General features: G+C 47.0%; 1 protein-coding gene across 1 annotated transcript; it reads left to right on the forward strand.

Moving 5' to 3' along the window:
* Positions 1-347: 347 nt before the first annotated feature.
* On the forward strand, positions 348-20,473 carry Cct7 (chaperonin containing TCP1 subunit 7). Its single transcript, XM_051154831.1, has 12 exons — positions 348-514; positions 10,273-10,426; positions 11,388-11,494; positions 12,519-12,644; positions 13,015-13,067; positions 13,633-13,804; positions 16,702-16,866; positions 17,902-18,090; positions 18,647-18,744; positions 19,131-19,263; positions 19,707-19,913; positions 20,195-20,473. Exons 1-12 carry the CDS (start codon positions 509-511, stop codon positions 20,408-20,410), a joined length of 1,626 nt encoding a protein of 541 aa, XP_051010788.1. The 5' UTR covers positions 348-508; the 3' UTR covers positions 20,411-20,473.
* The last annotated feature ends 932 nt before the right edge of the window (positions 20,474-21,405 follow it).

Here is a 21,405-nt window from a genome sequence, read left to right on the forward strand (position 1 = left end):
GAGCGGGCTGCGCACCTGTGACCCGGGACACCGGTCTCAACTTCCCAGGCAACCTGTGAAACGCACAGAGCTCCCACGCCACGGAGCCGTGTCGGTGCAGTAAGGCCACTCACCTGAGTGTGCTTCTCCCAGGCGGCATTCAGTGTTGACATTTCAATTGCACGTCTCCAATGGTGTCCTGCGGGGACGCGGGCCGAAGCGGGACCCTACTGCAGCCTCAGAGCAAAGGCTGAGCGGAACTCGATGATCTCACCATAGCTAACGTGGTCCTAGAGCGTCCCTAGGCGGGGGGGGAGGGGGAAGGAGGGACTTCCGGCTCCTCTAGCCAGCCACTCTCGGTTGTAGCTAACCATAGAGTGGCGGAAGTAGTCCGTCCCTTTCCTCTCCTGGGCTGACTTCTCACCAGAAGCTTCTGGGGAGTTCTCCAGCGCGGAGCATTGTGGGCTTTGGGTGGGCGGCCCCGGGGCGGAGACCGGACGTGTTGCGGGTCCCTGAAGCCGCTTCCAAGATGATGGTGAGTGGTTCTCCGCGGATCCGCTGCCATCCGTGGCTTGTGCGGCGCGGGTCCGCTCGGCCGGACCCGCTGCCCGTAGGCGGCCTCGGCCCGGAGCTTGGAGCGGTTGGCGGGAGCCGAGTGGTGGGGCTCGCGGGGCCACCGGGCCTGGAAACCACGGGTCCCCGGTGCTTCGGGGCCGCGAGCCCTTCCCTGTAGTAGAAACTCGGGTTTTCGGAGCCGAGTGTGGGTTGAGCGGTTGTAAGTGCAACCACCGGGCCGGGCTACGCCGCCGTGGGAGGCGCGGAAGTGAAGGCGGGAGCTTCTAGAGCGCGCCGAGGCGGCGTGCGGGCCTGGCACTGTGGTCACTTGTGCTCATCCCGGCTGCCGCATGCGGGAAAATAGACCCCTTCGTTCCCTTAGTCACGCCGCAGGTGCATTTTTAACGTCTCCTGGACGTGCAGGCCCAGCGCGGTGCTGGAAAAGGGCAGCAGAGGAAGGAAGACCTGAGTGCCTTATGCCTCAGAGAGTCTTTTTCTAAATCACCTCTTTACCCCCGACAGGAGCTCAGGTGACCTTCCCCTTTCCCTGGGATATGCCAACGTCTAAGACAGACTCCTGTGCGCTTCACTCGTTCGTTTTTGCTTTTCACTGGCAATCCTTTGACTTTCGCAGCTTCTTGCTGTCCCCGTAGATTCCAAACGGATAACTTGTAAAGTGCCTCCCCAGCTACCAAATGCTTTGCGGTTACAGCTCCTACTCAGAGGTCCTCTTCGGAGTCTGTTGGCAATGTGACTTGTCCTTGAAGTTGATTTGCTTGGCCAGGACCAGAGCTGAGAGTAAATCCAAGACTTAGAATGTGCAGCATTAGAACACTGTTCGTTGCTGCAGATGTGACCAGTGGCAGAGCATTTGCCTAGCATGCCCAGGGCCCTGGGATCCATGTCCACCCCAAACAGGTGTTAAACCTTTTAACCTAAATTGATAGGTCTTTCCCCGTCCAATTTGCTTGTTTGCCTGCTGGGTATCTCACTTCTTAAAAGGTGTAACAGGGCCATGGATTTGTTCACGATGTCAACAGACTGTTAGTCTAGAAGCCTTTTCTAATGGAAAGAGAGTTAAAAGGGTCCTCTGAAATTCTCATTCTCTGCCTTTGGTACATCTATAGCAAGAAGTATCCTTTCCTTTTTGTCATTAAGTTGTATGCCTTTGTGTGTGTGTGTGTGTGTGTGTGTGTGTGTGTGCGCGTGCGTGTGCACACATATAGTGCTGGTCTTTTATAGACTATCAAGTCTAATGGTGGTGGTGGCGGCAGCTTTGTTTTTATTTCAGGTACTGGGTATTGAACCTAAGCCTCATTTGATTGTTCTACAACATGTAGTTGTAGTCTGAGCCTTTTTCTTTTTTGTTTATTTAGAACAGGCTCTTTGTAGCTCAAGGCTTGTTTGGAAGTCACTTTGTAATTCACTGTAGTGACTGGTGGTGGTGCCAACGTGACACAGCCTAGAATGGCCTGGGAAGAAAGTCTGAACGGGAGATTGTCCAGACTCGGTTGGCCTTTGGGGGAGTTGCCTTGGTTGCATTATCTGATGTTGGAAGACCCAGCCCACTATGGGTGACACTACTCCTTGAACTTGGGGACTGTATAAGAAGAGCGCTAGCTCTGAGCAGCATGCATATATCCTCCTCTTCCTCCTTCTCCTCCTTTTTTCCTTCTGTTCTTGGCTGTAGATAAGATGTGACCAGCTCCCTCAGATTACTTGGTGCTGCCTTCCCAAGTAGTAGGTTGCAACCTGGATTTGTAAGCAAAAATAAACCCTTTTGCCTTTGGGGGGGAGCAGCCAGGGTATTTTATCACAGGGACAGAAATGAAACTACGACAGACACTAGACACAGGGAATAGTGTTGAACTTAGGATGCTATGTTTTGGCTGGGAGTATAGGTGTCCACTGTTATGCTCTATTCAAGCTTGCTCTGCCATGCTTATTTGTTTATTTTGTGTGTGAGAGAATGTGGGCCCTGTGCATATGACCGCACCAGTGGGGAGGGCAGAAGGACAATTTTCTAGGTATGTTCCACCATCCACCTTGCTGAGGCAGGAGTTCTTGTTTCTGCTGCTCCGGGCCAGAGCGTACAAGCTTCCTGGTGATTCTTCTGTTTCCTCCCATCTTGCTGTAGGAGGTCTGGAGTTACAGATACGTGTCTCACATCTGGCTTTTATGAGTTCTTGTGGTTAGGCACCTTCACTCTCTGACCCATTTCTAGGGCCGCCTCTGACTAATTGTTTAATAATGGTTTTTTATTTTATTTTGTGTTGTGGGTGTTGTGTCAATATGTATCCTGCGTACTGTGTACATTGAATGCCCATGGAGGACAGCAGGTGTCAGATCCCCTCTGGAAAAGCCTGTGATGGAAAGTAAGGAGAGGTGCTAGGCAGTGCTTATAGGCAGAAGAGGACCTGCCTTGTTTGGCATAGCTTGGCTCACTGTACTGTTGCCAGCCTTTTCTTTCTGTGGCTGGCCTTGAAATCATAGCCACTCTTCTGCCTCGACCTCACAGGTATGTGCTGGGATCATAGCTGTGCACTACCATGTCTGGCTTAGTATCTCAGAAGACTAGTGGTTCTCAACCTTCCTAATGCTGTGACCCTTTAATACAGTTCCTTGTGTTGTGGTGACCCCTCAAATTATTTCATTGCTACTTCATAACTATTTTTCTATTGTTATGAATAGTAATGTAAATATCTGTGTTTTCCAATGGTATTAAACAACCCTGTAAAAGGGTCATTCTACCCCCAAAGGGTCATGATACACAGGTTGAGAACACTGCTTTAGACTATCCTAAGGAATGAGTTAGCAGGCTCATGAGACTGTGGGATCTTACGGGAAGCATTTCCTTTTCTAGCTGGCACCAGGGAGCAGGCCCTCTGTAGTACCCCAAGAACGCTGAGAATATAGACACGCCATTTCTTTTGGTTTTTTTGAGACAGGGTTTCTCTGTGTAGCCTTGGCTATCTTGGAACTCACTGTGTAGACAGTACCGGCCTCCAACTCACAGAGCTCTACCTGCCTCTGCCTCCTAAGTGCTGGGATTAAAGGCGTGCGCCACCACACCAAGTAAGACACCATTTCTTGACCAGCATTCTTTCCCCCTCATCTGCTAGTTTCATTGTTTTTATTATCTTGTGGTAAATTTGCCTATAACGAGTAGTAGGTATAGAATTGCGATTGTCCAGTGGTGCTGATTGGACCGAGCAAGCATGTGTTCCCCTCTCTAGTCTTTCTCTCTGCCATTGTTCTCAGGAACCCTACGGTCTTTTTAATTTTTATTTTATTTTCATTTTTTAAAATTCTCTTATCTCTTCCTCTTATACATAACCAGCAGACTGATGCATGCTCTTCAAAGTATTCAGGTCTTTTTTTTTTTTTTTTTTAAAGAGGTGTGCCTCTGTGCATGTGTGCATTCATGTGGACATCTGTAGAGGCCAGGAGGGGGTACTGGATTTGCTCTTGGAGTTCCAGATGGTTGTAGTATTAGGAACCAAACTCTGTCCTCAGGGAGAACAGGCAGCCCTCTTAACTGCTAAGCCATTTTTCCAGCCTCAAATCTATTTTTATATTTCATTCTTGATATTGCATATTTCAGACTATAAGACACACCTGACCATAAGACGTACCCAGTTTTTAGAGCAGTAAAACAAGAAAAACAGTAAAAACAGCAATTGGACCATAAGGTACACCCTCACCCCACCCCACTTTTGCAGGGGGAAAAGCGTGTCTTACGGTCCAAAAATATGTTTTCTTAGACCAATACAACTTTATTTACTGATAATTTTAATATTTCTTCTATTTGAAAGTCTGTTTGTCTACAACCAGTTGGGTTTTTTTGGGGGGTGTCTTTCTTGGCTTATGCCTGTCTTGTAGATTCTATGACTTGTGCATACAGTTTGAGGCCAGCACCGTGATAGCAGTCTTCTCATTCACTTAAAGACAATGGCTTTCTGACCAGTTAGGGTCTAGAGTGTGGTGCTAAATGTGTCTTCAATTTTCAAATGCTGAGCCCCTTTCCAGCGTGTGTGTCTTCATTTCTATCTCATTGGACTGACTGCTCAGTTTTCTTTTTAAATTTTATTTCAATTGTGTAGATGTTTTACCTGTATCCAGATCTGTGCATCATTTGTGTGCGCTACCTATGGAGTCCTAAGACTTAGAGGCGATTGTGAGCTGTCGTGTGGGTGCTGGGAATCAAACCCCAGTGCAGAGAGCAGTCAGTGCTTCTAATTGCTAAGCCATCCCTGCAGCTTCGAGCACTTTCTTTATGCTGACAACTACTTATTAAATCCTTTGTTCCTGTCAGTTATGTTGGGCTGAAACCATGTTCATAATTTGTCTGAGCTCTGGTAAATAAATGTACACCGTTTACCAGCCTAGATCCAGTTGCAGGCCTTCTGGGTTTGCGCATGCGCACTGTGGTGTCCGCAGGCTTCAGGGTGTATATAAATCCACTTGGGTGCTTTCTGCAGTTCAGCCCCTGCTGCAGTGGGTCTGGGGTGCAGCTGGACGGTGCTCACAGAGGATTTTGACAAATAAGCAGCTTGGTTCACAAAATGTTTATGAAATAACCCAACAAAAAAGTTGACAAAAATGGGGCTGGAGAGATGGCTCAGAGGTTAGGAGCATGGTCTGCTCTTCCGAAGGTTCTGAGTTCAATTCCCAGCAACCACATGGTGGCTCACAACCATCCATACTGAGACTTGGTACATGCAGATGAAACACTGTATCCATAATAAATAAATAAATAAATCTTTTTTAAAAATTGACAAAAACGTATTGTACATTTCCTTAAAAATTATACATTTTTATTTTAAGATGAAAGGCCATTTATTTTACCAAAAAGAAAAATGTGGCCCAGTTCTGTAGATCTAGCCTAGCCTTTAAAAAGGAAAAGAAAGCTGGGAGCAGAGACTCACCAAGGTCATTTCCAGATCTAACACCCACTGGGGCAGAGGGCAGGGAAGAGACCCCACAGCTCCACTACACTGTCTGCAGAGAATGAAAAAAACAAAACTACGGAAGGACTCAACAACAAGAGAAAGGAAAATGAGCCAGAGAGAGGAAAGGAAAGGAGCTCTGTATTTAGCAAGGTACAGTAAGATTCATGGTTCTGGCCGGTGGCGCACGCCTTTAGTCCCAGCACTTGGGAGGCAGGGGCAGGTGGATCTCTGAGTTCGAGGCCAGCCTGGTCTACAAAGTGAGTCCAGGACAGCCAAGGCTACACAGAGAAACCCTGTTCAAGAAGAAGAAAAAGATCTATGGTTCCATATAGGAAATGGGCTGTCATGAAAAGTAGAAGCCCCAAGTTTCTGCCTCGACACTTTCCCTTAGCACTGTCCAGTCCTTTGTGCCCACACAAAGGCACATCTGGCTGGGAATCTACATGATTGCAGAAATTTGGGCAGTCTCTCTGAAGCCCCTAACTGCAGTAGTCTCGGGCTGCAGAGTGCAACAAATTATTGTAGGCCTCAGGCGTGGTGGAGTGAGTTGACTGGCCATGGACGGGTTGCAGACTTGTAGCTGGAGCAGGGTCTGTTCTGTGTGATTCTAAGCAAAGGCAGCTACCACTGTCTCATGACAGTGACTATAGTGGACTTGGAACACTCAGTCAGAGCATGTTTTAATACAGTGACTTTCTATAGTTGATGATAAAGTGTGTGCAGTCCTTACTATTGCCTGCTCAAATCTACCATGCTGCCCAAATATCTCCTATTGGATGTTTTTCAGATGAGTGTCCCTCTTCCTTTTGCTTTAGGTTCCCTTCCTGGAAACTGTTATCTAGGCCCTCTGGGGTGTCTGCTGCCTGTGTACAAAGGCATCTTTTGTGATGGCTTTTGCACTTGGCCTGACTCTGCTTATTGATGTGTGTGGGACTTGTATTGCCCACTTGCAGCTCTGCTTAGGTTTTGCCCTTGCTAGCTTAGAGTACTGTAATGAGCAGTTAGCAACCACAATTGTCCTGGCTAGTTTTATATCAACTTGACACAAGCTAGAGCCGTTTGAGAGGAGGCAAGCCTGTAGAACATTTTGTTTTGTATTGTTTTGTTTTTTGAGACTGGGTTTCTCTTTGTCGCCCTAGCTGTCCTGGAACTTGCTCTGTAGATCAGGCTGGCCTTGAATTCAGAGATTCACCTGATTAAAGGCCAGCGCCACCTTGCCTGCCAGAGTATTTTTTAAAATTAGTGATTAATGTGAGAGGGTCCAGCCCATTGTTGGTACCATCCCTGGGCTGGTGGTCCTGGGTTCTATAAGGAAGGATGAGCAAGCCAGTAAGCAGCACTCCATGGCCTCTGCATCAGCTCCTGCCTCCAGCTTCCTGTCCTGTTTTGAGTTTCTGCCCTGACTTCCTTCAGTGATGAAGAGTGATACGGAAGTGTGAGCCAAATAAACTATTTCCTCTCCAACTTATTTCTAGCCATGGTGTTTTATCTCAGCAATAGTAGCCCTAACTAAGACAGAAATGTCGTTTTGTTTTCTGTGCACAGACTGTAGTTCTTTTTGGTTTTTTGAGACAGGGTTTCTCTGTGTAGCCTTGGCTGTCCTAGACTCACTTTGTAGACAAGGCTGGCCTCGAACTCACAGCAGTCCGCCTGACTCTGCCTTCCAAGTGTATGCGCCCCCATGTCCAGCTCAGACTGTAGTTCTTAATGTCATTTCAGCATCTTCCCAAACTCCTCAAATAGTGAACAAGAGGTTGGGTCTGATTTCCAATGTCAGTCAGTAAAGAGCCTCACCACATCTACACAGTCACATGGAAATGCATGCAAACATTTCTGACAAAAGGCAGAAATGGACCTTTATACTTTAAGAGAGAAACCAAGGATAAAATGACTGGAACAGAAAAACTAAAATGGCACGTGTCAATAGAATGGCTCAAATTAGGAAACTTTTTCTTTTGTATTGTAGTTCTCTGAGTACCTTTTGTAGTGCTGGTGGTCATGAGCTGCCTGTGTGTCTTGAAATGTCCTTATTTCTCCTTCAGTTTTAGAAGACACCTTTGTTGTGTATAGCAGTCTTGGGTGTAGTTACTTGCTCTTTGAAATGTATTGCATGCTTTCTTGGTGTTTAGGGCTACTGCTACAAACAGCCTTTGTAAGGATTTATTTTTAATTATGTGTGTGTGTTGTGTGTTTGTATATGGGTATGTACATATCAGTGCCTGTGCAGGTGATGACAGGTGGACGTGAGCCATCTGGTGTGGGCGCAGAATCCAAACTCAGGCCTCTGCAAGGGCAGTGTGTGTTCCTAATTACTGGACCCTCTCTTCAGTTCCCACTTAGAAGTTTTTGGGTTTTGCTTTTTGTTTTTTGTTTTTTTAATAACTCTGTTTTGTGTGCATTGGTGTGAGGGTGTCAGATCCCTTGGAACAGGATCTGACAGTTGCAGGTGTTGTGTGCCCCCATATGGGTGCTGGGGAGAATTGAACCTGGATTCTTCGGAAGAACGGTTACTGCTCTTAACCACTGGCTGAGCCATCTCCCAAGCCCCCTACCCTCTTGAAGTTTTAAAATTGTTTCTTTGCTTTGTGAATTATTTTGTTCTGGGTTTTTGTTTTGTTTTGTTTTTTGAGACAGAGCCTCATGTAGGCAGGCAGGCCCAACACATGGCATTCATTTCATAGTGGGGTTACATGTCTGTACCACCATTCTTTCAACATATGCTCCTTTTGTTTTCTTTTTGTTCTTTGAGACAGGGTTTATTGTGTAGCCTTGGCTGTCCTAGAACTAGCTCTAGACCAGGCTGGCCTTGAACTCACAGAGATCTATCTGCCTGCCTCTAAGTGCTGGGGTTAAAGGTATGTGCCACCACTACCTGGCAAATATTCTTTCAAAAACTGTAGTGGGTGTTGCGTTAGACTGCACCTCATTCATCCCTTAGAGTGCATGGGGCATCCTTCTTATTTGTTATTCCTCCCCTCATTGCTATTGTTGTTGTTAGTCCTCCCCCCCTCCTTCTAAGATTTATTCATTTATATACATAAGTGCTCTAGTGCATGTATGCCTGCACGACAGAAGAGAGCATCAGATAGAAGAGCACATGCCATTCCATTAATAGCTGGTTATCATCCACCATGTGGGTGCTGGGAATGGAACTCAGGACCTTTGGAAGAGCAGTCAGTGCTCTTAACCTCTGAGCCATCTCGCTAGCCCCAGACTCCTTTATTTTACATGGTGCCACTGTTGAACATTTCTTGCTCAGTATCTGAAGTGAGCAAGGGACAATTATTTTCAGCATTTTTATAGCACTGCAGAATAAAAGGTAAATTGCAGTTGTACCTGCTAACAAAGGGGTGACTGAATGTGCTGAGATGCTGTCCCTCTAACTACTTCTATTTGACATGCAGAGTTAGTCCAGTACTGAGAAGATGGCATGGCTGACTACTTATTCCAGATGGCTCAGGTTTAGATAGAGAGAGCTCTAGTTTGTCAGCTACTGTGTGAACTGGAGGAAAGATACCTGTCCTGGCTAGGTTTCTGATGCTGTGATTAAATACTGTAATGTTTTATTGATGTGAAAGATACCATGACCAAGACAACTTATGGATGACAACATTTAATTGTGGACTTGCTTATAGTTCATTATTATCATGGTGAGGAGTATGGCAGTAGGGAGGCAGGAATGACACTGGAGAAGTAGCTGAGAGCTGCATCCTGACCCACAGGCAACAGGCAGTGGGGAAGGGAGACAGACAGAGAGACACTGGACCTGACCTGGACTTTAAAAATCTCAAAATACCCTATAGACATGTTCATAGGCCAGTTTACTGGTGGCGTTTTTCTTTTCTTGTTTTTTGGGTTTTGTTTGCTCACTCCCACCCAGAAACAGGATTTCTCTAGATAGCCATGGCTGTTCTGGAATTTGCTCTGTAGACTAGGCTGGCCTTGAACTCACAGAGATCTGCCTGCCTCTGCCTCTGCCTCTGCCTCTGCCTCTGCCTCCTGAGTGCTGGGATTAAAGGTGTGCACTGCTGCCCAGCTGGTGGCATTTTTTTTTCAATTTCTGTTCCTTTTCCCTTATGATCCTGGCTTATGTTAGGTTGACAAAGAACTAACCAGTGCAGTCTCCAAGCAGGCCTTTTGAACTAGCCGCATTTCTAGTAGTTTCTAGGATGAGAGTACAAAGAAAGTCACTGAGGGTTAGTGACCCTTCTGGAACAGTGCTAAAGAAAAAACATTTCTCTGAGGCATCTGACTAGTAGGATTGATTGAGTCACATGGGAGCATTTTGGAGTAGGGTGGAGTCAATATTTTGTTTGTTAGGTAAAGCAAAGATGCTTTTTTGTTTTGTTTTGTTTTGTTTTTGTTTTGCTGTATCTCAGCTGAGATCTCTGGTAAGCTGCCTTCCTGGGTATCTCCAAGGCAATGTCTCAATTTCCATACTTGTTCTCCTCTGCATCTTTAATACAAACCAGTGGGTATTTTATTGGGGGTGGGGGCGCAAAGCAGGATCTACTCTTTCTGTGGTGTGGCCCAGTTGTAAAGCACAGGACAAAATGTCAAGAGTTGAAAGGGCCATATTGGATCCTCTAGACACCAGAAATCATAATTTATTGTTAAGACGAGTATTAGCTGCTCCTCTAGAGATAGGCATGGCTGGGGAGGCAGTGTGTGTAGCAGAGGGTGTGGCTAGCTCTCCCATGGTGGAGTTGGGGGAGCCTTTCTCACAGTCCTGTGAGTCTCAAGTAGCTGGTGATGATTAAAAGCAGTCAACTGCTGTCTTCTGCAGCCCACACCAGTTATCCTGCTGAAAGAGGGCACTGACAGCTCCCAAGGCATCCCTCAGCTTGTGAGTAACATCAGTGCCTGCCAGGTGATTGCTGAGGCTGTAAGAACCACCCTGGGTCCCCGTGGCATGGACAAACTTATTGTGGATGGCCGAGGTAAGTCTGCGTGGTTCCTCAGGGCTTTGTTCAGGAGACTAGGTCCCTAGGGAGTGTTTGGGCTCAGGGCTGTTAATCAGAAATCCCACTGCTTGTAGGATCTCCTAAGGGATTAGTCACTCTCAGTCATACAAGGCCTAGAATCTGTGTGAGAACCTGGGCTCAGGAGCCTGTTGCCCTGTAGGAAAGTGTATCCAAGAGACATAATTAGAACAAACTGGGAGCTAAAGAGATAGATAGATAGATAGATAGATAGATTGATTCATGCCTCAGTGGTTAGGAGAGCTTGTGGCTCTTTCAGGTGACCCAAGTTCAGTTCCTAGCACCTATGTCAGGCAACTCATAACTGCCTTTGTAATTCCAAACTCTGGAGGTCTGATACCTTCTTCTGGCTTCTGAGGGTACCTGCATGCGCGCGCACACACACACAGAGTTAAACTGAAATCTTCCACTCTAACATGTTGCTGACACAGGAGAAAATTGCCCTTTAAGCTATATTGTATGATACTAGGATGTCAGTTGTGCTGGGCATGGTGGCGCACGCCTTTAATCCCAGCCCTCAAGAGGCAGAGGCAGGCGGATCTCTGAGTTTGAGGCCAGCGTGGTCTACAAAGGGAGTCTGGGACAGCCAGGATTACACAGAGAAACCTTGTCTTGAGAAACAAACAAACAAAAAAGGATGTCAGTTGTATTAAAAGTATCTTAAGTGGTTGCTCTTATTTTGAGACAGTGTAGCCCAGGCTAGCCTCCCAGGTGTCAGGATTGCTGTTGTGCACCACTGTGCTTGGCTGTTTAAACATTTCTCTGTGTTCCGTTAACCTGTACTCAAAATAAAGTCAAGAGTCCATGTTATTTAAAAAGTGTGTGATCCATTCCCAAGGAAAAAAAAAAGTATGTGGAGTCTAAGCTCAGTAAACAGAATTAAGAAAGGGGGCTTTAACTGTTACTGTCTTTCTCTAAGGCAAAGCAACAATTTCTAATGATGGAGCCACAATTCTGAAACTCCTCGACGTTGTCCATCCTGCAGCAAAGACTTTAGTGGACATTGCCAAATCCCAAGACGCTGAGGTAAGAAAGTCAGTCATAAAAACTTAGTGGAGGCAGGATGCATGCTTCCTTTGCTACCTCTGTTTTCTCACTGAAGTTTTTTTAAATTTAGGTCTAAAATTATAGTCGTGTAAATATTTCACACTTACAAAAGTAGTTAGAATTTATTTTGGGAACAGGGACAGTGTCTTCTGTAGTTCGGGCTATCCTAGAGCTGGCTATGTAGACAAGACTGGCCTTGAACTCACGGATCCACCTGCCTGTGCCTTAAAGAGTGCTAGGATTAAAGGTGCATACCCACCTCCCAGCTTTTTAAAATTAAAAACTTTTTAAAGATTATTTATCTTTTTCTTGTGAGTGTGAAACTGTTTCTTACTAACTTTGTATATAATAAAGTGTAGTGACTAGTTTTAGGTCATTTAACATAAACTAGATCATTAAAGAGGAAGAAGCCTCAATTGAAGAAATGCCTCAATAAGGTCAGACTTAAGCAGGCCATAGGGCATTTTCCTGGTTACTAATGTGGGAGGCCCAGCCCATTGTGGGCGGTGCCACCTCTGGGCATATGGTCCTGTGTTCTCTAAGAAAGCAGGCTGAGTAAGCAGTAAGCAACATGCCTGTGGTTTCTGCATCAGCTCCTGCTTCCAGGTCCCTGCTCTGCTTGAGTCCCTGCCCTGACTTGCTGTGATGACGTACTGTGATGTACAAGTGTAAGCCAATTAAACTCTTTCCTCCCCAAGTTTCTTCCGTCATCGTGTTTCGCCTCAGCAGTAGTAACCCTGATTAAGGCTCATGTGTGCAAGCTCTATCTTGAGAATGGCTTGTCCCTGGGCCCTCTGGAGACGGGTGCTCTCTGGGAGTTACTTGTGTCTCAAGGCCATCTGAGAAAAGCTGATTCCCCAGATACTTTCACCTTTCCATTTGTTGTATGTGGGTTTCTGGAAAAAGAGCTTGACAGCTATTTAAACAATGTGCCTAAAAATGGTTTTCAGGCTTCGCATTCCCTGAGTACCAGAAAACATGTATTCTTGCTGTTCTCTTCCAGGTTGGTGATGGCACCACCTCAGTCACCCTGCTGGCTGCGGAGTTTCTGAAGCAGGTGAAGCCCTACGTGGAGGAAGGCTTACATCCTCAGATCATCATCCGAGCTTTCCGCACCGCCACCCAGCTGGTATGGCTACGTCAGCTTGCTTGGCCTAACGCCTGGGCACCTTCACATTTCTGTTAGGATAATGCGTTTCCAGGGGTGTGGAGGCGCCACACAGAGTAGGACAGTGTGGCCGTCTCCCTGCTCCACCCTTCAGCAGCTGTTGTCCTTGTGTCCTTATTTGGCAGTCCAGAGCCAAATCCTGGAAGAGCCTGATGGTTCTTCAGAACACTGTGGCTGCCTTACCTTTCTGAGAGTTTCCTGGGTGGCAGAGCTTTACCTTCTCCTTGGCAGCTGCAGGCCCAGAGGATGTGCTTAAGATCTTGGCACTAATTGCATCCACTTCACTGTTCTGTGGTTAGCATGAGACTCACTCAACTTGTGTTTTTGCCAGGCTGTTAACAAAATCAAAGAGATTGCTGTGACTGTGAAGAAGCAAGATAAAGTGTAAGTTTCCGTTGGACTTTGTCGGAGCCTCGGTATCTTACGGCCTCATAGGGTGTGTAAGTGTAGACAGGAAGCTGTTTGGTTCTTTTGTTTTTTTGAGACAGGGTTTCTCAGTGTAGCCTTGGCTGTCCTGGACTCGCTCTGTAGACCAGGCTGTGCTTGAGTGATCCCCTGCCTCTGCCTCCATAGTGCTGGGATTAAAGGCCTGCGCCACATGCCCAGCCTGCTGTTTGTGTCCTGACACACCCTTGTCTGCAGACTGGTGCTGAAAGCTGGCACTGGAGTGGCTGTAGTGAGTGACTGTATCTGCTGTCTGTTAATGATCTACCCTAACAATAGAGAAGGGGCAAAGAGAGGAGCAAGCGATGAATTTTGGGTTAAAGGACGAGTAATGGGGTGATATGTATAGCTGCTAAGGTGACTTATATTTAAATGACGAGTTGATGCTGTTGGTGTCAAATGTGAGCTCTCAGCCACACTGTAATGGCTAGGATGTATAGAGCACCTCTCCTGTGCTGTGGTGAGTCAGGGAAGAAGCTCACACCAGTTCTGCCCTGTGCTGCAGAGAGCAGAGGAAGATGCTGGAGAAGTGTGCAATGACAGCCCTGAGCTCCAAGCTGATCTCCCAGCAGAAGGCCTTCTTCGCCAAGATGGTGGTCGATGCTGTGATGATGCTTGACGAGCTGCTGCAGCTTAAGATGATTGGCATCAAGAAGGTGCAGGGCGGAGCCCTGGAGGTGAGCCTGTCACAGCCTGTGGACAGCGGGCCGCGTCCTGTGGGAGCACAGCGCACACTAGGTGAAGGGAGAATGGGGTAAGGCAGGAAAGCAGATGTGGCCACTCCGCCCATGCTGCCTGTAGTCTTTGGATCGGTTTTTTTTTTTTTTTTTTTTTTTTTTTTAAATCATGCATGGGAAGGTGGACCTGTGCCAATTCAGAATCTTGTTTATGTCAGTGTCAGGGTGTGTGGAAGGATTAGTTCAGATAAGTTACTTGTGAATTCTCCAAAGATAAGTTCTAGAGATTTTTGGCAGTTCACTCTTCAAAGAGACACTGTCAAACTTGGCCTTCTATTAATTTCTCTTGACTAGATGATCTATAATTCAAACCATAAAGGGGGCTTAGAATGAATTGTTCCATAACCACCTCTGCCCCTTATGCAGCCACTGTTACCAGTTCACATAACGTAACCTAGAATTCTGAATACACAGTGTGTGCGTGTGTGAGCTTGCTATTTTAATGCCAGTGATTGCTTCTAGTATATACTGGTGTTCTGTGCCATGGTTTTGTGCATTTAGCAATAGTGTAGCAATTGGTCCAAGTGAGCATTTTTATCACTAACTTGGTACTGTCTAGTACGTCCTTTTGTGCTGTCCGGAACAAAAACCCTTTCCATGTATGTTTAAGCACTGAAAATGACAGTTTGTGCAACAAACAGGCTAAATTTTAAATTGGTTTTTTTATTATTTAAATATCAGCATGTAGCTGGGTGTGGTGGTGCATGCCTTTAATCCCAGCACTTGGGAGGCAGAGGCAGGCAGATCACTGAGTTTGAGGCCAGCCTGGTCTATAAAACAAGTCCAAAACAGCCAAGGCTACACAGAGAAACCCTATATCAGAAAAACAAAAACAGATATTAACACGTGCTTGGTGCCTGCTGTATTGGCCTGCATAGCTGTGATTCTTTTTGTTGTTTTTCAAGACAGGGTTTCTCTATGTAGCCTTGGCTGTCCTAGACTCGTTTTGTAGACCAGGCTGGCCTCAAACTTGGAGCAATCTGTCTGCCACTGCCTCACAAGTGCTGGCATTAAAGGCATGTGCCACCACGTGTGGCTCTAAAAGCATTCTTTGACATTAGTTTATCTGTGCTGTTTTTGTCCTTTTTATCTCTGGCCTGCTGTACTTACTCTATGGGAGCCATTTGTATATCTTCTTGGAAGGGAGTGAAACAGATTGTGTTTATGCTACACAAGTGCTCCAATGCTGCAGTGTGCCCAGGCCTTAGAACTAAAAGTTTTATCTGGTATGCTTGAATTTTCCCCAGAGTGCTCAACATTTCACTAAATCCATGTAAGAACTCAGGTTTTACTTCATTTTGTTGGGGTGTTTTGTTGTTTTTTTTAGATTGGGTCTCCATGTGGCTCTGGCAATCCTGGAACTTGCTGTCTGTCCTCACAGCTATCACCTGCCTCTGCCTCCCTAGTGCTGCACGACCATATAACAGCCCTAAAACTTGTTTGTTTTGAGATAGGGCCTTACTACTTCAGGCTGATCTCAGATTTGTGATTTTCCAGTCTCTGCTCCCTGAATGCTGATATTATAGGCTTACACCACTGTGCCTGGCCTTTTGTAAAGTTGTTAAAGAGACTGATAAGATGGCTCAGTGGGTGCAAGCATAGGGCCCTTAATTAGTATCCTAACACCCATACTAAAGAAAGCAAGCTTCCTGGAGTGGGGTAGAGGCAGCATGAAGATACCCAGAGCTCCCTGGCCAGCCATCTAGCTAGACTGCTGAGCTTCAGGTTCAGAGGAGAAACCGTGTCTCAAGAAATTAGGTAGAGAAAACTGAGAGATGGCTTGGTGGACAAAGCACTTGCAGAAGCTTGAGGGCTGGACCTGGCTCTCTAAAGCCCATGTAAGAGCTTGGTGGGTGTGGTAGTCACGGCCAGTGTCACCTTCTGTTGTGGTTCCTTTGGATCCACTCTTGTGTTGCAGGGTGATGTTCCTGTTATCTCGGTGAGTCCTAGACCAAAGCTTTAGCGGGGCCCTAAGATTCTTTTACACTGGTCACTGCTACGTTTCCCTCTTCTCTCTTCTGTACTCAGACTCTCTGGTCCCTGCCATCTGTTTTGTATATCAGCAATTCAAAATGTTTTTCATTTCCTGAGTCTATAAAACAACTGACTACCTTTTGGGACTAACCATTTCTTTCACAGTTTGACAGTTTTCTGCTTGCCATCATGATCAGCGTAGGCATGCCACTTGAGGCTATGGATGTGTGTGGTGCAGGTGTGGGGGATATTTGCTGCTCATCGATAAGCTGTGGCATTCTTTGCTAAGGAAGGCTGCTGAGAGAGCTGTCAAGTCAGTGATAGTGAAGTCAGTCCCACATGCAGCGTTATTTTTTGTTGTGCCTTGTATTTAAATTTGGCTGCTAGGAGTTATGTACAGTTTGAAGAAGTGAAAGGTCATGGCTGGAGGGGTTGAGGGGTAAAGGGCCACAGCAACAGTTACCAAGGAAACATTCAAGCCCCAGCGTCTATGCTGTATGTATACAGGCAATAAAGAGACTTGAGGCCTAGACAGAATCATGGCACAGTGTCCGCCTTTCCCCTATCCGCCTGCTCCGTTGTTGGCACTGCTGTAGTTGTCCTCTGGCAGCTGCTTCAGAGGCCAGCTTTAGCGAACAACCCAGATACCATGTTCATCTCTACAAATGGAATGATGTCTTACCTTAAAGGGGCGAGTAAAATGTGTTCTGTTTCACTAAGAAAGGTGAATTTGTCCCAAATTTTGTGGTGGTGGTGGTGGTAAGAATATCACAGTTGTGGCAGTGGAGTTCACTCTTGTTGAGTTCATGGACTGATTGGATTTCTGTCTATAACCAAACCACTGAGCTGTCTGCTTTAACCAGGAGTCTCAGCTGGTGGCTGGTGTTGCGTTCAAGAAGACTTTCTCTTACGCTGGGTTTGAAATGCAGCCCAAGAAGTATATGGACCCCAAGATCGCCCTCTTAAATGTTGAACTTGAGCTGAAAGCAGAGAAAGATAATGCTGAAATCAGAGTCCACACGGTGGAGGTAGGCTTCCCCCCCCAGCAGGAGTGGGGAGGTGGGCAACTTTCTGGGTGGGCCTCTGGTCTATAGGCTACTGAGGACCAGCTCTCCGTTTCTCAGGTTCTGGTAGGCACTTTTCTTTTGCCTCTGCTCATCGTCCATTCCCATGTTTGCATATCTTGGCCAACTAATGTTCTCGCTAAGTAAATTCCACCTGGGATAGCTGGACTGTGCTCTTTGTCTCTTAGGGATGGGCCCTCCAGCTTGCCTGAGTTTTTGTTTTGTTTTAAGCTCACGTGCACTAAGTAGGGTTCTACCACTGAGCTATACCCCAGTCCCTGGCCCCCTTTTTAACATTAGTTTTTCTGAGATACGGTTCTCTGTGTTTTGTTTTTTTAGCTCTGGCATTTAACTTACTATGTAGGCCAGGCTAGCCTCATGGAGATCCACCTGCCTCTGCCTCCTGAGTGCTGGGATTAAAGGCATGTACTGTGATGCCCAGCTTGCCCAGCCTTTAAACATTTTTTTATCTTGAGAGGATGTTTTGTTAAGTTACTCAAGTTGGCCTTGAACGTATTCTTCCTACCTCAGTCCTGAGTGTGTGGAGTGACAAGCTTACACATTCAGCTGTAGCTTGCCTGCAGTTTGGTTCTTTTTGGTCAGACAGGTCTCCTTCCCTTCCTTCAGCTGAGCCTCATGGACTCTGTTCCTGCCATTGTGGTTCCCAGGACTGCCTCTAGGCAGCAGTGTCTGCCAGCACAGAATGGCCTTTGCGGTAGGAGGTCTTACTGGGAAATCCATAGGCACAGCTGTCAGAAGAGGTGAAACTGTTCCCCACACCTCAGCAGTGCCACAAGTTCTAGCGAAACTCTCCCCTGAGGCTACTCTGTATTTTGTGTTTGAAGTGTTAAGTGGTTGCTGTTAACAGTCCTTGTGTATTTGGACTGTTGGCCCATTAATTCCCAGATAAATCAGCATGTTTCCTGTGTGGGGAGCAATTGGGTTAGCCTGTCATACACTAACCTCCATCCCAAAACACCATCTTTTTTGGGTCTCTAGGATTACCAGGCAATTGTTGACGCCGAGTGGAGTATTCTCTATGACAAGTTAGAGAAGATCCATCAGTCTGGAGCCAAAGTCATCTTGTCCAAACTGCCTATTGGGGATGTGGCCACACAGTACTTTGCTGATAGGGACATGTTCTGTGCTGGCCGCGTGCCTGAAGAGGATCTGAAGAGGACGATGATGGTAAGAAACCTCCATGGGCGTTGCTTATCCTCTGTGGGCCTGGGTTGTTTCCTTTGTTCCTGATGTAAAGGAATAGACTTGTCAGATTGTCCCTGTGTTGACTGTTTGTCAAGAAATGCTTCATCTGAGTGTCTGTATACCCACTAATAAAACTGCTTCAAATTCACCAAGACAGGAAGTGGGTGGTGCACAGCCGCAGCACTGTGGTCCACAGGCCAGGCTTAACAAGTATTGCTTCCAGCTTGGGCTTTCCCTGTTGATATCTCAATGAGCCATGTAGGCTAAAGAGCTGCTCCCAGGCAGAGTTGCTGGACCCAGAGCACTAGACATCAGGTCCCTGCTCCCTTTCAATAGGGCCTTTGCCCTTTGCGTGTTTGGTTCTGTTCTGAAGTCATCTTTTTGAGTAGCAGTTGGGATCACCTAGCGACCAGGGTAAAGGTAGGCTATCCTGAGCAGAGGGCTCTACAGTTCTGTGGCAAATTCAGCTTGGAAACTGGCTTGTTGAGTGGGTGGCAAGAAGCCAACTGGCCTCGTTGGTATTTTCTTTGCTCCGCAGGCCTGTGGAGGCTCAATCCAGACCAGTGTGAACGCTCTGGTTCCAGAAGTCCTGGGCAGCTGTCAGGTGTTTGAAGAAACTCAAATTGGAGGAGAGAGGTGAGCCTATGTGCTCAGCGCCCAAGAACTGCTTGTGTCTGCCCAACCCCGCCACCCCCCCTGCCACGCCCCCCCACCCCGTCTTGTTGTGGGTGTGGTAAATGCCTTGTACTGATGTTTATTTGAGGTGATATTTGGGGGGAGAGAGGATAAAAAGCTCAGGTTTCGTGTTACAGAAGGGGAGACGGTTTAACTGGATCTTGGATCTGATTCTACAAGCTTTAACGCTCCAGTAATGCCACCCCACTCTTGCCTAAAAAATACCTTAAAGGTAGGATGAACAGCCTGAGTGAACAAAAGCTGCTCCCTCTTGGGAGGGCTTGACAGGGAGATCAGATGGTAAGATGGCGGCAATTCATGTGTGCACCATTGCGTTCTGGACATAGGTACAATTTCTTCACTGGCTGCCCGAAGGCCAAGACATGCACCATCATCCTCCGTGGTGGCGCTGAGCAGTTTATGGAGGAGACAGAGAGGTCCCTGCATGATGCCATCATGATTGTGAGGAGGGCCATAAAGGTACTGGGATGCCTGTTGCCTACACAGACCCCTGACCCTGGAGCTGATAAGAGCTTGGATTTAATATAACCTGTCTTTCCGTAGGTGGCATGTTTGGCTTTGATTTCCTCCTGCAAATCACTAGACTAGGTCTTCATTTGCCCCACAAATCATGAAGAGGCAACTTCAGCCTCACATAGTTCTGTTTCAAAAGCTGAAACTAGTTAACAAACTGAGGCTGAACTTTAGCTGTCCTCCTGAAGTGACCACTCCCAAGCTATGGCTGACTCTGTGACCTCACAGTTCCTAGGACTGAAACTGGGATGTGCTGGATGCTGGGTTCCTGGGGCTGGGAAAGGGAGACCAGGCAAATGCACTTTCTGGGATGGAGGACTTGCTTTTTTTAAGTCCAACTTGACGCCTTGAGCTGGACCACTGCACTGAGAGCTGTTTGGTTTCTGCAGAATGATTCTGTGGTGGCTGGTGGTGGGGCCATCGAGATGGAGCTCTCCAAATACCTGCGGGATTACTCAAGGACCATTCCAGGGAAACAGCAGCTGTTGATTGGGGCATATGCCAAGGCCCTGGAGATTATTCCACGACAGCTATGTGACAATGCTGGCTTTGATGCCACAAATATCCTCAACAAGCTGCGGGCTCGACATGCACAGGTAAATTCCCTGCTCTTTGGGGTCCAGGGGATAGGCTTTTAGGTATGTGCTGTGCCTACTGGGAATGTGGCCACTACCGGGTACAATGGGCAACTTCCTCCTGCCACAGTGTCAGGCCTGGATATTGCAGTCAGCGTGCCTGGAGTTGGGAGCAGATGGGGAAATGTCTTGTGCCATTTTCTTGAGAATGTGCTATCAAGCCAAGTTCCCGGCAATTGAGTACTCAGGAAGGTTTGCGGAAGAAATGAAAGCAGTTCCATAGTGCTTCCCTTCTCTTTCAGGGAGGCGTGTGGTATGGGGTAGACATCAACAACGAAGACATCGCTGACAACTTCCAGACGTTTGTGTGGGAGCCAGCCATGGTGCGCATTAACGCCCTCACAGCGGCTTCTGAGGCTGCATGCCTTATTGTATCAGTGGACGAGACTATCAAGAACCCCCGCTCCACTGTGGATGCTCCCCCAGCAGCTGGCCGGGGCCGGGGCCGTCTCCATTAAGAGGCAGTCTGCACACTTCCCTGTGAGGTGAATGGGGGTGAGGAAATGGTTGCTTGGTCTGCTGTGTTACTGGAGGTTATTTAAATAAAATTTCAAAGTTACCTGGTCAGAGTTTTTCTCAAAATATTCTCTTGCCTCTCAGAATTTGAGCTGTGTGTGCTTGAAATAAAGACTTCTGTTGTCTGGAGGTCTCAGTGTGGCTGCGGTTCTGAGGAGCTAGATGTATGGTGGCTTTTCCCAGCATCCTCTTCAGCCCTTCTATCTCAAGACACTGCACACAACACACAACGCTTGTATCACAGTAGTTGGAATATGTTCCCTGCGTCCTGCCCTTGCTATGTTTTGAGCTCAGGCATGTTTCCTCTTAAACTTTGTTTTTTGAGACAGGGTTTCTCTGTGTAGCCTTGGCTGGTCTGGACTCACTTTGTAGACCAGGCTGGCCTTGAACTCACAAGGATCCACCTGCCTCTGCCTCCCGAGTGCTGCGATTAAAAGCGTACACCACCATGCCCAGCTTCTTAAAATACTTTTAAGTGACAGCTCAGGGCATTATATAATCTCTGGGCTTGGAAAATGTTCTCTTTTGCTTAGTTACTGTGAGAGTCCTTTTTGTTTAAACCAGTACTGTGGATTGAACCCAGGGCCCAGGGCCTCATGGTGTTTGCTATGGAAGCACTTGCTGAGCTACCTCCCTAGCCCGTTTTTTTTATTTTTTTATTTTTTTTTTTTTTACTTTGGGTTGATCAGTCTTTATGCTGTTAGGGTCTCACCAAGTTGCCCAAGCGGGAGGCTGACTTGCTTTTTTATGTCCTGAGTCAACTGCAGCTCGTGCCTTCATCCCAGCTCCTGCTTTCTTGTGACCAAGAGAGTTAAGAGCTGTCGGAGCAGAAGACTGGCAGGTCTACCAGTGCCTGGGTTCTGCTAGCCGCAAGCTAGTCACTGATAAAGCTGAGGGACCATCCTAAGTAACTGAAGTTCTTGCTCCCTCAAACTGG

This window comes from Acomys russatus, chromosome 13 (genome assembly GCF_903995435.1).
Source record: "Acomys russatus chromosome 13, mAcoRus1.1, whole genome shotgun sequence".
Lineage (NCBI taxonomy): Eukaryota > Metazoa > Chordata > Mammalia > Rodentia > Muridae > Acomys > Acomys russatus.

Coding starts and splice junctions, on each gene's coding strand:
- Cct7 (XM_051154831.1), top strand. Junction 10,427..11,387: donor ACTTATTGTGGATGGCCGAG/GTAAGTCTGCGT, acceptor TCTTTCTCTAAG/GCAAAGCAACAATTTCTAAT. Junction 19,914..20,194: donor TGCGGGCTCGACATGCACAG/GTAAATTCCCTG, acceptor CTTCTCTTTCAG/GGAGGCGTGTGGTATGGGGT.